Source organism: Puntigrus tetrazona, chromosome 11, assembly GCF_018831695.1.
Source record: "Puntigrus tetrazona isolate hp1 chromosome 11, ASM1883169v1, whole genome shotgun sequence".
In the NCBI taxonomy this organism is placed as follows: domain Eukaryota; kingdom Metazoa; phylum Chordata; class Actinopteri; order Cypriniformes; family Cyprinidae; genus Puntigrus; species Puntigrus tetrazona.
The window spans coordinates 1,031,419-1,045,915 of NC_056709.1; the positions used below are offsets into that span (position 1 = coordinate 1,031,419).

Sequence of the window (14,497 nt, forward strand, 5' to 3'; positions counted from 1 at the left end):
CAGCCGCTGAAAGAATACACCTGCTGCACCAGAAACACTCAGACAGAGAGCTCCCAGCTGACCAAAAACACACTTCACACTGTTTTTCCAGCGTTCCAATTAAGTTACGAAAACATTTCTATACGCGCTTTCACAACACTGATTCCTGAAATGTTGAGGAAACCGAATCATTTGTAGCTAGCCGTGTCCCAGGCTCCAGGCGAGCAACATCCTCCTCCCATTTCTTGCTTTTTTTGAGACGTCATTTAGTGGATAACCGTGTAAAATGTGTCCATATTGATATTTTCTCTACGTTCTATTTGCGAATAAAATATTTTTCGCATTTAAAAATCGTCCCAACGTTTGCGGGAATCGTTTTTTTTTTACGTTTTTCTTTCGTCAGTTTGCAAATATTATGAAAATGTTACTTTTTAAAGTTTTCTACAAAAGTAGTAACATTCAAAAAAACGTATGAATAATGTTTTCGAGCTAACATTTTGAGAAACTTTGTTAAAGATAATGTAAAAGCTACATTTTGATTCATACACTCTCGGATAAAAAGGTACAAAAGCCGTCACTGGGGCGGTACCTTTTCAAAAGGTGCACTTTTGTACCTATTAGTTTCTGAAATGCACACTTTAAGTACTAATATGTTCCTTTAATGAACCCTTGAGGTGTCTTTTGAACAGGAACAGCCCCAGAGACAGCTTTTGTACCTTTTTATCTGAGAGTGTATGGATCAAAATTGAGCTTTTATGCCAAAAATATTTAGGATATTAAGATGTTTTGTAAATCTACTACTGTAAATATATCAGAACCTAATTTGGACGACTTTAAAGGTGATTTTATCAATGTTTCGATTCTTTTTGCACCTTTACTCCAGGTTTTCTAAAAGTTGTACCAAAAACTAATTGATTCAGCTTAAGGGTGATCTGTCAAAAAAATGCATGTGAACATGCATAATTCCTCACATTACAGCCAGACTACCTTTAGATGACTTGTTTTTCGATTTTAAATAATATGGGAAATATCTAAATAAAATAAGTTCTATGTGTTGTTATCAGCAACATGACACTACAGCTTTACGAGTTTAACAGAAAGCTAATAATTGATCAAATCCCAAAAATGTCAAATTACAAGAAACCACTTTAAAGTGAATCAAACTATATATGACTAGCTGATGCAATGTTGAAACTCTTCTTAAACCTGGAACCGTTTTTTTGTAAATCCAAAGGTCAAAGACCTACGGGACTGAAGCGTTTATAAATGAATAAAAGAGGAGAAAGAGGAACGCATCGAACAGGAGAGTCTCAACGCAAGCCGGAGCGCTCAGAATCACCCTGACGGGAGTTAAAGAGGAGTCAGAGACAGACCTGTCCCTCGGTGTGAGTAAAAGCTGGATCTGTGGGTTTATACGTGCTTCCTGCTGAAGGCGATGTGTCGTTCAGGAGTGGCACCTGGCCTTTCTAACAAAGGAGAGGGTTTTTAAAGTCGGGGCTGAATGCTGAGCTTGTGAAACTCTTCCAGCCGGTCTCCTCTCCACCCACATCCACTCGGCTCCGTCACTCATTCTCACTGAAAACACTGCAAACAAAGCCAGTAAAGCTTCTCTGTCATTGCTTCAGTCCCGTCCAAGGTGTGTGCGCCGGAACACGCACGAAAGCACCGAGGGTTTCAATAATCCCCCGAAAACACACACACACACACACACACACCGTCAGACTGCTTTCTGTGTCAACATATTTCAGAACGTCTTTTATTCCTGTGATTTCAAAGCGACATGTTAGCATCATCACTCAAGTGTATCAATACTTCTTTAAAAAATTATTACATATCTTACTGTTTAAAACATTTGACTGGAAGATTATAGAAGCCTACATTACTCTCAAATACGTGTGTGTGTGTGTGTGTGTGTGTCTCTGTGTGTGTGTGTGTGTGTGTGTGTGAGTGTGTGTGTGTGTGTCTGTGTGTGAGTGTGTGTGTGTGTGTGAGTGTGTGTGTGTGTGTGTGTGTGTGTGTGTGTGTGTGTGTGTGTGTGTGTGTGTGTGTGTGTGTGTGTGTGTGTGTGTGTGTGTGTGTGTGTGTGTGTGTGTGTGTGTGTGTGTGTGTGTGTGTCTGTGTGTGAGTGTGTGTGTGTGTGTGAGTGTGTGTGTGTGTGTGTGTGTGTGTGTGTGTGTGTGTGTGTGTGTGTGTGTGTGTGTGTGTGTGTGTGTGTCTGTGTGTGTGTGTGTGTGTGTGTGTGTGTGTGTGTGTGTGTCTGTGTGTGTGTGTGTGTGTGTGTGTGTGTGTGTGTGTGTGTGTGTGTGTGTGTGTGTGTGTGTGTGTGTGTGTGACTGTGTGTGTGTGTGTGTGTGTGTGTGTGTGTGTGTGTGTGTGTGTGTGTGTGTGTGTGTGTGTGTGTGTGTGTGTGTGTGTGTGTGTGTGTGTGTGTGTGTGTGTGTGTGTGTGTGTGTGTGTGTGTGTGTGTCAGTGTGATGATTAGTGTGTGTGTGTGTGTGTGTGTAATACAATTGTGTACTTGTGTGTGTGTGTGTGTGTGTTGTGTGTACTCAGAATGACTGTAGTGTGTGCTAAATGTGTGTGTGTGTAGTGTGTGTGTTTGTGTGTGTGTATCTTCATGCAATACTTCTATGATTTAGTGATGATAAAACTACTGTGTATATATCATGTCAGCAGATGATTAGCAACACAATTTTACTTTAATATACCATTGTTACTCAGAATACTATAGAAAGGCTAAATTCTAGGGTAGTTTTTGGTATCCTTATGTTTAGTGGCGAATCTGTACGTAATATAGCCTATATTTAAAATACACAGCCTATATGTATACAACTGCCTACTAAATGCCTTATTTGCAAACCTATTAATATATACACTTTATATATGTGTTTAATACAATAAACACCATCGGTTTATTTGTGAAACATTGCTCTCTACTGGCTGTTGAAACAAATTACATGTGCTATAATTTGATTAAATGTGTGTGTGGACGTACATTTGGCTATGTGCTTACTGTATATGGCGGTTTAATTTGGTTATTTGGCATTATTTACATCGTTTATATGAAGTTTCAAGCAAAAGATTCGCAGACGGAACTATTAATGGTGTTTCCCGAAGCGCCGCGGACGACCTTTGCTGCGACACCGCGACTCGTGCGTTCCTGCTGGAATAAACGCTAGAAACTCGGACAAAAGAAAACAGTAGTTGAAAACAACGCGGGGCATGTCGTGTTTGGGATCGGCCTGAGCTGTGCTCCATGACAGAAGCCGTGTTTCAGGCGCCTAAACGGCGGACGAAGGTGCACGAGCGGTTTGAAGCTCCGCTGCCGGTGTCTCTGGATGAAGGGCACGTCGTCTTCAGAGCAGAAATCCTCGCGCATCATGTCATAGTCACAGATCCTGCTCACATACTGCTTCTCTATCAGAGGGTGAGGCCTCACACCGGGACTGTGTCGTGTTAAACGAGACGCAGTGCACTTCTTCACATGCATCTGTTTTGTTCCCGAAGGGCTTCTTCGGTAAAGGAGTGTTCTCCAGGTCCAGACCCGAGCACGTGATCTCTCCCCGGTGGAAGTGTAGGCGTCCTTTGCTTTCTAACGTTTAATGAACATCTTCTGAGTGGTTATGGATCTGACTCTTTTGTTTCAGACGCTGGAGACAGATGTGTGCCTGTCATCTCCTCAAAAGAGTAAGAAGAAAAAATATGAGCTTGTGTTCTAATAGTTTTCGAGCAGTACATGTTTTACGTGTTCTTCTTACCATGCATTTATTTGATCGAAAATACAGCAAGCTGTAATATTGTGGAGCATTTTACTATTTAAAATAACTTCTTTCTGTTTGACTATAACATCTGTTCAACTAATTTATTTCAGCATCATTACTCCTCTTCAGTGTCACGTGATCCTTCAGAAATCCTAATAATATACTGCTCATTTTTATTAATAATATTTAATACATTTTTTCAGGTTTGATGAATTGAAAGAATCTGAAATGTAATAAATAATTTTGCATCAGTTATTAATTGTAACGAGCGGTTTTGTAACATTATGTAGCATCCAAAAGCTTGGAGTCGGGAAAGAAATGATAGAAATGAATACTTTTATTTATCGAGGGTGCTTTAAATTGATCCAGAGACATTTATAATGTTATCTCATGAAGATTTTCGTTTGAGACAATGCTGTTCTTATTAGTTTTCTGTTCTGAAACATTCTACTCTGCTGCTTTCAGCGTAATAGTAATAATCAGAAATGTTTAGCGTATTATAAAGATCGTGTGACACTGAAGTAATGATGCTGGACATTCAGCTGCGCTTCACACAAATGAAATGTGTGCGATATATTCAAAGAGAATTTATAAAAAGTATTTGAATACGTACATCGCATCGAGTAAATGCAGGCTTGGTGAGGAGAAGAGAGCTCTTCAAACAAAGCTTGAGTTGGTTTCTTTCCATCAGGTACCAGAAGCGTCTCGGCTGGGCGCGAGCGGCTCTTCAGACGCAGGGCCTGGAGGACGAGTCCGTCGCCCGAGCCTTAGAGACGCTCGCTAAACCAGTGGAGCTGAGCTCTGAGGGCCGGGCGCCTGAGCAGAGCGGGGCCGGCTCTGATCCTGGAGAAGAGGAGGTGAGGACACCCGAGGAAGACGCTTCTCACTATGTCCTGGTGGAGCTCTCTGAAGACGAGGTAAATAACACCATCGTTACCTCAGAATAGACACGGTTTGCACGGAGACATCCTTAAAAACGGTTCGATGCATATGTTTTGGTGTATTACCAAAAAAAAAAGTCACATTCACAGTGCGCTTTGCAAAAATGACTTTACTTTTTTACTACTTAAATTTTTACGACTCTCACTGTAGACTTCAGCGCAAATCCTTGTCAACGCTTACAGATATTTGGGAGACTTTAAATACAAATAATAGTAGTATCACTTGTTCCATGTAAGCACTGTTAATATTTAAAGTTGTGTTAAAACTATCAAATCAGATCATATAAGTCTGAATGCTACACTGATTTTTTATCCGCTGTGCCATTGTTTTCTGTCTCCCCCACACCTTTCACGCAGAACGGAAGTAGATCCTTCAGTTATTAGTGAATTAGTAAGCCGAAGCGCATCAAACGAAGTTGGATTTGTTTGGTGTTTCAACTAAACGTATGCAGCAAGTCAGTTTGCGTTTTCTGATAGAGGATGAAAAAATGGTTATTGAGGACTTAAAAGTAGGAAGGGTAAGGTGGCACTAAATGAATGTAAAACAGTTGAATGCTGAGCTACATTGATATTGACACCAATAGAATTTGGACTTGGATTGAATTCAAACTGACTTGACGTTTGGTTAAATCCTACATAGTTTCATAAATTGTGCATACTATTTTTTTTATTTACAGTAACTAGCAAGTGCATCTTTAAACTTAATTCCAAAGTCGTTTACACTTCTATAGACCTTGCATATGCTTTTATCTAAAACAGGATATTACATCAGTAATAGTCTTATTATAACGCAGTTCATGTGTTAATACCTGATTTCACATTTTGTAAAGATGCAACGACTGAAGTGCAATGATACAGGTGCCAGTTTTTTAACGAATAAAGTGTTTAGTGAATTGTCTAGTAATGCATAGATCTTAATTGGCTAGAAATGTCTCTCTGAGAGCACGGTCTCTATGGAACGAAAAGCCGTGTTTGGATGCATGCATTCAATGAGATAAATGCCGACAGAGAAGACCGTCCTGTGTTTCTGAGCCGAACTCTTCCCGATGTTAGGAGCGGAGCAGGTCGGAGCTCAGAATAAACCCTTTCACCCTGATGGAGTATCTGCAGCTGAGTTATGAAGAAGTGAGTGAGATCCTTTCCGTTCCTGCTCAAGCGGCGCTCTGTGTCTGTCAGAGTTAAACGGAGTCTGTATTGATTCAGCTGGATGGAGTTGAGCGGTTGAGCCAATCCAAACACGTCCGAAGCTGTGAATATCTCTGTTCGGCTTCCCGAAACTAGCGCTCAACCCCATCCATCTCCAGCCGAGCGGACCCTAGAGTCTGATCAATGAGTAGAGACGCCGCTGTAAGCGCTGTGGGACGTTTCTTACTGATGGTTATCAGCTTGGCCTCCGTCTGACGCCTCCCTCGTCTTCTTCTCGTCGCAGGCCTTCTTTCTGGTGTACGCTCTCGGCTGTTTGTCGGTGTGTTACGGCGGGGTGAGTTCTCGGCCGGCATCAGTCCGTGTGTCGGGTGTCGTTTCTCCGCCGTAAAGCCGTCTGTTTGTGTTCGCTGCAGGAAGCCCTGTCGGTCACGCAGGTTTGGACCATGTTTCGCTCGCTGCAGCCCAACTTCTCCAGCTCCTACGCGGCCTATCACTACTTCCGCAGTAAAGGCTGGGTGCCCAAGTCTGGCATTAAATACGGAACGGACTTGAGTAAGGATATACTACCACATTTCTCATAAGTTATCAACTACGTCAAACTCTGCCAACCTTTCAGCAGTACTTACTGCAAGCGGTTTCTTATTTCTCATAATTAAGAAATTTCATTTGCATCCACAGCTTAGACTTAGTATTAATTGGGGTTACAGTTGCATTATGAGGTTTATTACAAGACGCATTTAATGTATTATTACTGCTTTTATAATGCATCGTGCATAGAGCTTTGAGTAAAGTGTTTCTAGTCATTTTCTTTAATACCTGGCCGTATTAGGACTTAAATGCATACATAATTCATATTAATATACTACATGTGCTTAACTATGGGTATCCTAGGGTTTCTTGCAATGAACCTTATCGATCCTATCAATAATTATAACCACAGTTATAGATTATAACACTTATCGATTCATATAAAGTTAGCTTATAATGATTGAGGACAGGATAGAACATATTGCAATGCACATTATGAATAATCGTATTATAGCCTTCACCCTTTATAAGGCATTATGCATTAAGTGTTACTTCAAAAGCAGCCCAAGAATCTTTGCATTATGAAGCTGCTCTGTAAACTCTAACAGAAAAGTAAATGCATGTCTGGTTGTTAACGGCGTAGAAGCAGTAGTTGTTCCCCTGAAACATTTAGGCCTGGCCCCGTTTTAAAGGAGTCCAGCGGGTGAGAGAGATTTTCCAAGCAGTGTCAGTAACGCTCGAGGAGGACGGCTGAATTATTCAGGCGTCTTAAGCATTGCTTTCCTCGCCCCGCGATCTCTTTGACCCCGCGTGGAAAAAGTGTTGGCTGTGATCTTCAGGGGTCTGCGTCTGACACACGACTCCCGCAGCCATAGAGCCGCCTCCTGCTCGTTTTCATTTGTTTCATTCTCTCTCTCTCTCTCTAGTGCTCTACCGGAAAGGACCGCCGTTTTATCATGCAAGGTGTGTTCTGAATCAGTCACGTGCTGAAAATGTCTGCTTTGAGGTTTGCATGACGGCAGTTTTCACTTTAAGGACCCTAGTTTAATAGCCAGTCCCTAGTTTCAGAGCCCAGTCCGTACGTTACTCTGTGAGTGTGTTGGGCTGTTTTCAGCGTGTGTGTGTGTGTGTGTGTGTGTGTGTGTGTTCAGTTACTCGGTGGTGGTGGACCGGTGTGACGAGTCTCTGCGGCCCTTCAGCTGGAAATCCCTGGCTGCTCTCTGCAGAATCACCGGAAACGTCTCGAAGGTGTGACGCTGCGTTCATCTCAAAGCATTTTAATAAGTACCCCGAAGACTGTGTGCGCCCAGAATTATTAGAGCACTAGTATTTTCATCATATAGAAATAACTGACATTTTTAGCCTTGTGTTTTAATCATTTTGGCCAACACTGTATTTCAAAAGAGTTCATTTCTTTGTAAAACACTTTTTACGGTTTATGTACTGTTGCATTTAAAATTATTCAACCCCCTTACGACAACGATTCAACAAAGGCATCAGTACATTATTGGAGAAGGTTTATTATAATAGTGATTTTGAGAATGTGAAGTTGATGAATAATGGAATAAATTTTATTGACTCTAAACATTCATGTACAAATTTATTCAACCCCCTTAATGTCAAATTTGGTGCCGAATTGTAATAGTTTCTTTATAACCTCTAATTAAAACTATATAACTATAATTAAAACCATACTGTTATTAAAAAAAAAATCCTTTATTGGCATGCAATTCAATGAAATTCTAGAGGAAGATTTGATCAGATTTTACAGAAAAGCATTGCATAGGGGGGGTTGAATAATTTTGATCGTAACTGTATAATGCATATTCTATACAGAATACCCCCGTGATATTTAGTTAATTGTAAAATTGTACAACAAAAATTCATTTTAAAACATGACATGACATCCGAGGTGTTTTGTGCGCAGGAGCTGATGCTGTGTTCGGTCCTCACTCCGTCAGACGTGACCGAGGACCTGCTGTCGTCTCCGGAGTGTCTGAAGCGTTTCTCCGTGCAGGTACAAGCGCTGTGTGTGTGTGTGTGTGTGTGTGTGTGTGTGTGTGTGTGTGTGTGTGTGTGTGTGTGTGTGTGTGTGTGTGTGTGTGGAGATGTTTCTGAGCAGGCCTGGATGTGTACTGCTTGTTCTGTGTGTTGCAGGAGGTCATCGTGAGCAGATGGGTCTCCTCGAGAGAACGAACCGAGCAGGAGGAAATCTAACATTCCTTTTCCATGTTTATTTTGCTTCACAAGATTGAGCTGCTATTTATTTTTCCTTGCTAATGTTCGAAGAGTGCACGCAAAGAGCCAAAGAGTGTTCAGTAATAAAGACACACACACGAGAGAAGAGCGGTGTTGTGTTTTCTCACGAACCGTCGAGTCATTGTGAAGAAAACGGGGCTAAATCATATTCTGCATTTTTATGGAAACAGGGTTTCTTAATAAAACGGGCTTGACTTTCTAACACTAGCACTTTCTATTCTATTTCTATTCTGTCTAGTCGCTTTCTTTTTACTTATAAAAATAAAAAAAAACTTGCAATCAATAGAGCCTCTAATAAAATGATTTAAAAAAATGATCTTCTATGACTAACTTTCAACTTTTCTTTATTAAAAAAACTCTAGCGTTCTCTTTCACAATTCTGTTCTATCTAGGCTTTTTTTATATTTATTCAAATAAAAATATAACCCTTGCTACATGTACTGCGCTAGGCTAACCGAGACTTATTTATGGATCGATTGCTCGATATCGTCCTCGTTTGTAAGTGGCTTTAGATAAAAGCGTCTAAATGTGACCCTGGAGCACAAAACCAGTCATGAAGCTCTTTTTTGTTTTAACCCGAGAGTCACACATCATCAGAAAGACGAATAAAAAGTCATTTTCCTTTGATGCGTGGTTTGTTATGATGTTTGGCTGAGATTCGAAAGTGCAAAAAAAATCTATATATTGATAAAAATCCCCTTTAAAGCTGTCCAGATGGAGTTCTAAGCGATGCATGTTACTAATAAATGATGTTTTGATAAATAATTTTTTTCCTAAAAGACATGCAGTGTATTGTTGCTGCTGCTGATGATTGCTTCTGTGCTCCAGCCTCATAAATGTAAAGCAAAAGCTTTAAAAAGTGACATTTTAGCTCGAGAGAATACAGACTGACAGGCGTTTGGGCATCATTCGTTCACCTTGATACAAGATGTGTACGGGACTGAGGAAAGTCAGGTTAGGAGGCTCCTGAAGACGAGCGTCTCAGTGGTCCTTGCTGTCCTCCTCCTCGCGGGAGTTTCTGCGCGGACTGTCGACGATGTAGAAGTGGTTCTGGGAGATCTCTCTGCACAGCGTCGTGTACTTGGAGGCCCGCTTGATCCGCGGGAGCACGAAGGAGCGCGTGAATTCATCTTTGCTCAGCGGCCGCTTGGACTGCGTGGCCAGGACGCAGTTGATGAACGTCAGAGAGTAGCTGTAGCAGTTGTGGCTTTCCTCGTTAAAGCTGAAAAACAAAGCGGGCGCATTGGGACACCTAGAAAGACCTGGAGGCCGGGTTCTGTGTCGGCGGACGCGGCGGCTCACCTTTGCCAGGACGGGTCCCAGGTCTGGGCGGAGGAGAACTTCTCCAGGTACTGGTCCCACTGGCTCATCAGACTGAACATGTCGGGCTGAACCAGCGGCACGCAGAGACAGCGCTCCCAGCCCTGCTGCTCCCGCTGGACGCCACACCTCGTGTAATTGTACACTGTTCCTGAAACACAAGCACACCTGACCTGTCTTTGTTCATTCGAATGTTTTTGTCATTTGTACTTTTGGTACGTGGAGTTAAACTCATAAAAACGCTCATATCTGCATTGATGGTCCTATGAAGAACGTCTATAGCACCTTTCAAGTGCAGAAAAGGTTGTTTATAGTCTTTAGGGTTCTTGGGAGTTGTTCTCTAAAAGGTTTTTTGGTGAACCAAATATGGCATCACTGCAAAAACAGCCTTTTTGGAACCTTTAAGGTAAAATATAAAGATTTGTTCACGCTTTATATTAGGTGCACTTGAGTCAAATCAAGCTCGAAGCGCTTGTGTTCAGTGTGTAGCTTCTGTTGCCATGGATACGGGTAAAGTTAATGACAGGTTTGGCGTCATGGGTAGGGTTAAGGGTCGGTTGAGGTGTAAGGGATGTGTAAAATAAATGTAATTACAGAAATCAGTTACGGATGTAACGACATAAACCTTGTACACAATGTACACAATAAGTGCATTGTATTAAATGTAAATACAGTTACAGCCAATTAATATAAAGTGGGGCCAAAGGTTTTAATATGTTCTCTCAGTTAACGCTTCACAGTTTTGGGTAAACTTTGGGGGTTTTTTGGTTCTTTGGTAAACTTTGGTTTTAGTTAATTATAGTAAGCAACATATGAGAAAACTGAAGAAATGCATGCTCTACAGCAGAAACAAATCTTTACTGTAAAAACATCTTTGGATACAAGAAACCCGCCTTAATTTACTGTGAAAGTACATATAGCTATTACTTTAATACAGTGACCAAAATGACTAGAGCCCTAGTATTTTCTCCATGCATCTTAAAATTAGTTTTAATGCAATATTAGCTTGCATTTACTGATTGCCATTAATGGCATGAAGAAACTGAGACAGACTGAGAAGATAGCTGCATGGAGAACATACTATAGCTCTTATATATTTTGGTCAATGAAGTTCTCGTCCTGTCAGAATGAACGACTCGGGTGTACCGTTCGTGTCGGTGATTCCCGTGTGCAGGTCAGAACTGCCATCGAAGTCCCTGGAAAAAAGACAGGAAGTGGCTTCAGCCCAAGAAACGCGGGCACGTTTGTTCTTAGGATCCTGGGAGAGACGTGCGGGTCTCACCTGAGAGCTCCGTCCTCGCCGGAGGCCACGAGGAAAGAGCAGGGTTCTTTGTGTCCGTTACTGAAGGGGCTCGGGACGCTGACCGGCGCTTCCTCCAGCCGCTTCCCGCTGAAGCTCATGCCGCACTCGGGACACTGATCCGGCACGAAGAAGCAGTAGATGTCCTTGTCGCAGTGACTGAACTTGATCACGCTCTTGTGATCCATCTGGAGAGCAGAGACCGGCCGGTCTGACCGCGTCCAGAGAGCAGCTGCTGTGTTTTGAACCGATCCGGTTTCAGAAAACACTACACCTGTGGAACAGAAGGATCTGCTTGCAGCTTCATTAAAGTTCATCGGCGGGGGCAGAGTCACTGATTCATGAGCCTGTGTTTGCACGCTTTCAGGGCAGAAGGGGGAAAACGTTTTATGTTCCAGTGAAGCAAAAGTTCAGAAACAACCCTGCTGAAAAAACAGCTTATGCTGGATTTTAAGCGTAGCACCTGCACATGAACAGCCAAGACCAGCTTAAACCAGGCTTCAAAACCTGCCTAGCAACAGGGAAGCATGAAAAACGTTATTTACCCGTAAATCTGCTTGGACACGATTTGCATTGTAAAAGATGCTATGTAAATATTAGATTTGTCATAAAAATACATTTCCAGTTTGACAAAGCAACATGCTTCACACGCTTATAATCAATAATTCTGTATTTGACTTATATAACGACGTATATGAATATTGGTCGATAGCTACCTGATGCTAACTTAAATATTTTTATTTGTGACAGAATGCATTTACATTTAGTCATTTAGCAGACGCTTTTATCCAATGCAACCTACGATTTATTTATCATAAAGCTGTAGACCCTCTAAGTTAAAGCTAGAAAAGGAAGGGTTAAAAGGAGGTTTTAGTTTAGTAATTAAAATAGCAATTTTAATTGCAAAATAGCAATTGATTTGCAGCTGTTCTTACAAAAAGCAAATAAATGACGCTATAAAATGATAAACCGCGCAAATGTAAGCACTTTTTAAGAAAAGGTTTGAGTCAGAAGTATGTATTATTATATGCATTTATAATAGGGTTTTGTGAATTGGTTTGAGCGTTGCTTTGAACAAAAACTGCAGACTGGACTTTGGAAAATGCGCTTTCTTTCTTCGCCAGCAGGAGGCGGAGCGTCAGAAATACAGGTTTCCCTGGTAACGGATGTAAACAAATCAGCCTAATTTAACAACGGAGAGCACCATACACAAGAAAAATAAACGGCAAATGATCACATGTCTACACTCGATGTGCATCTGGTCTTACAGATTATCTTTGATTTGATCACACGGTCCGTCTCTACATTTAATAAAAAAATAAGTGTTTAATCTGGTTCTTATACATTACTATCACTCCATTCTCCTATCTGATAAAAATCTGTATTGTTAAAGAGCTATATAAGTAAAAGAGCGACAGTGCACATATGCAAATCATAAGGGTTTATTAATATGTAGTGACACATCAAACAGAACGACGCTGCTATCTCTCCGTTTTAACTGAAAAACTCCAAAATAGCGGATTATTCAATACATATTCATCCGCTTTCATCACAATACACGCCTATCTTTCTTCTGAACAAATGCAGAGTTTCTGAACTTATTGGACACGGTGATAGTGTTTTATGAAGAAACGCCAGCGATGCAGAATCCATGCTGAAGTACCGCGTGATAGACGCTGATGTAGAGCGAGGCCGCCTTCATCCTGGGTAAAACGTGAGACCCCGTGAACTGGTCTCGACTCAGACCCTCTCTCCCATCCAGCGAGAGCATGTGGTTTATGAAGGTCAGAGCGAAACCGTAGCAGCACGAGCCGAACTCCCTCTCCTCAGCAAACCTGCGGGGGACATAAAATGCTCACCCATCGGCTTGGCCTATTTTATCTTTCCCCATCTTTAGCTTATAAGATGTGATGGAGGCGTACCGCTCCGAAGCCCACAGAGGCAGAGCGGAGAAGCGCTCCAGCTCTCTGTCCCATGATGCCCTGAGCTGCTGTCTCCACGCCGGGCAGAGCTGTATGCAGACGCAGCGCTCCCAGCCGCTCTCGTCTCTCCGGACGCCCGACAGCGTGTAGTTATAGACCAGACCTTCAGACACAAAGCACTGCTGAAACACAGCACCGCAGCAGACCACAGTGAGATGATTAGAGATGATTACCTTCAGAATCTGACAGCCCTACGTGAATCTCAGTGTCGTGCCATTCTCTGCAGAACAAACACAAGGAAAGAATACTGTCAGAGCAATAACATATACTTTCAACATCTCTCACACAATCAGTTTAGAAAAAAAAAAAAAATATATATATATATATATATATATATATATATATATATATATATATATATATATATAAATATATGCAGTTTAGAAAAAAATAAAATTATATATATATATATATATATATATATATATATATATATATATATATATATATATTTTTTTTCTAAACTGCATATATATATTTTTTTCTAAACTATAAATGTATATATATATATATATATATATATATATATATATATATATATATATATATATATATATATATAGTTTTAATGGTTGTCCACTGTATACATTTTTTGGGGTATAATTATATGTGACAGTTCACTTTATTTTGTACTATTTTGTGCTACATAAATTAAATATAGTGGTGTATAATAAATATCTGGTGTCTGAATAAGTTTTGGTTTGACATACCGCCAATCAAGAGATTGAAATAATAAATTTATTTAATAAAAAATACCGTATAAATTGTGAAATACTATTACGATTCGTATACGTGTTAAAAGTTAACTTATCAAAACTGCTTTTTTCAGCATCAGCGTCTCATGATCCTTCAGAAATCATTGTGATATAGTTATTAAAACACATTTCTGGTTATTATCAACGTTGAAAACTCTGTACGTGCCGTTTCATAATTCACAAATTTCAAAAGAAGTACAACATTTACTCGAAATGTATTTTTGTGACATTATACCGTCACTTATATCCGATTCAATGTAACCTGTTTCCGCCTTTAATCTCACCCGAGATGCGTGGGCCCGTGGACGGACCCGATCAGGAGCGCGCACGGCACAGCGTGCCCGTTCCTGAAGGGACAGGTGAGCGCGACAGGTGCGTCCGGAAGTCCAAACCTGAGACTCTGGAGACACGCCGGACACCGGCGCTCTGAACACGAAAACACGTAAATGTTTCTTCCGCAGTGCGTGTACTTGATCAGGGTTTTCTCCATCGTTACCTGTCGCGCTCTGACCCCGACGCTGGTCCC

The 14,497-nt window shown here is 41.1% G+C and overlaps 3 protein-coding genes across 6 annotated transcripts in view; 1 reads left to right on the top strand and 2 right to left on the bottom strand.

The window, feature by feature from the left end:
- Positions 1-2,990: 2,990 nt before the first annotated feature.
- On the top strand, positions 2,991-8,821 carry tsen2 (TSEN2 tRNA splicing endonuclease subunit). 4 transcript variants are annotated; one of them, XM_043251268.1, is made up of 11 exons: positions 2,995-3,406; positions 3,487-3,553; positions 3,627-3,666; positions 4,432-4,657; positions 5,735-5,806; positions 6,111-6,161; positions 6,241-6,379; positions 7,282-7,318; positions 7,507-7,603; positions 8,283-8,372; positions 8,513-8,821. In XM_043251268.1, the coding sequence occupies exons 1-11, from the start codon at positions 3,236-3,238 to the stop codon at positions 8,570-8,572; spliced, it is 1,050 nt and encodes a 349-aa protein (XP_043107203.1). In that variant the 5' UTR covers positions 2,995-3,235; the 3' UTR covers positions 8,573-8,821. The 4 variants fall into 4 exon arrangements, with proteins under 4 accessions (XP_043107204.1, XP_043107206.1, XP_043107205.1 ...); XM_043251269.1 differs by lacking the exon at positions 6,111-6,161 and having other exon boundaries at positions 2,991-3,406; positions 8,513-8,701; XM_043251270.1 differs by lacking the exon at positions 5,735-5,806 and having other exon boundaries at positions 2,993-3,406; positions 8,513-8,701.
- Positions 8,822-8,948: 127 nt separating this feature from the next.
- On the bottom strand, positions 8,949-12,001 carry mkrn2os.2 (MKRN2 opposite strand, tandem duplicate 2). Its single transcript, XM_043251272.1, has 4 exons — positions 11,217-12,001; positions 11,081-11,130; positions 9,917-10,085; positions 8,949-9,836 (listed from the first exon to the last, which is right to left on the bottom strand). The coding sequence occupies exons 1-4, from the start codon at positions 11,549-11,551 to the stop codon at positions 9,596-9,598; spliced, it is 795 nt and encodes a 264-aa protein (XP_043107207.1). The 5' UTR covers positions 11,552-12,001; the 3' UTR covers positions 8,949-9,595.
- A 659-nt stretch (positions 12,002-12,660) lies between these two features.
- mkrn2os.1 (MKRN2 opposite strand, tandem duplicate 1) overlaps positions 12,661-14,497 on the bottom strand; it is a 1,878-nt gene continuing 41 nt past the window's right edge. Inside the window, exons 1-4 of the mRNA XM_043252079.1 lie at positions 14,256-14,497; positions 13,390-13,436; positions 13,157-13,319; positions 12,661-13,069 (exon numbers count right to left, since the gene is read on the bottom strand). The exon at positions 14,256-14,497 is cut by the window's right edge and continues 41 nt beyond it. Of these exons, the coding sequence (XP_043108014.1) occupies positions 12,856-13,069; positions 13,157-13,319; positions 13,390-13,436; positions 14,256-14,461 (630 nt within the window). The 5' untranslated portion in view covers positions 14,462-14,497 and the 3' untranslated portion in view covers positions 12,661-12,855. The remainder of the gene's footprint in view (positions 13,070-13,156; positions 13,320-13,389; positions 13,437-14,255) is intronic.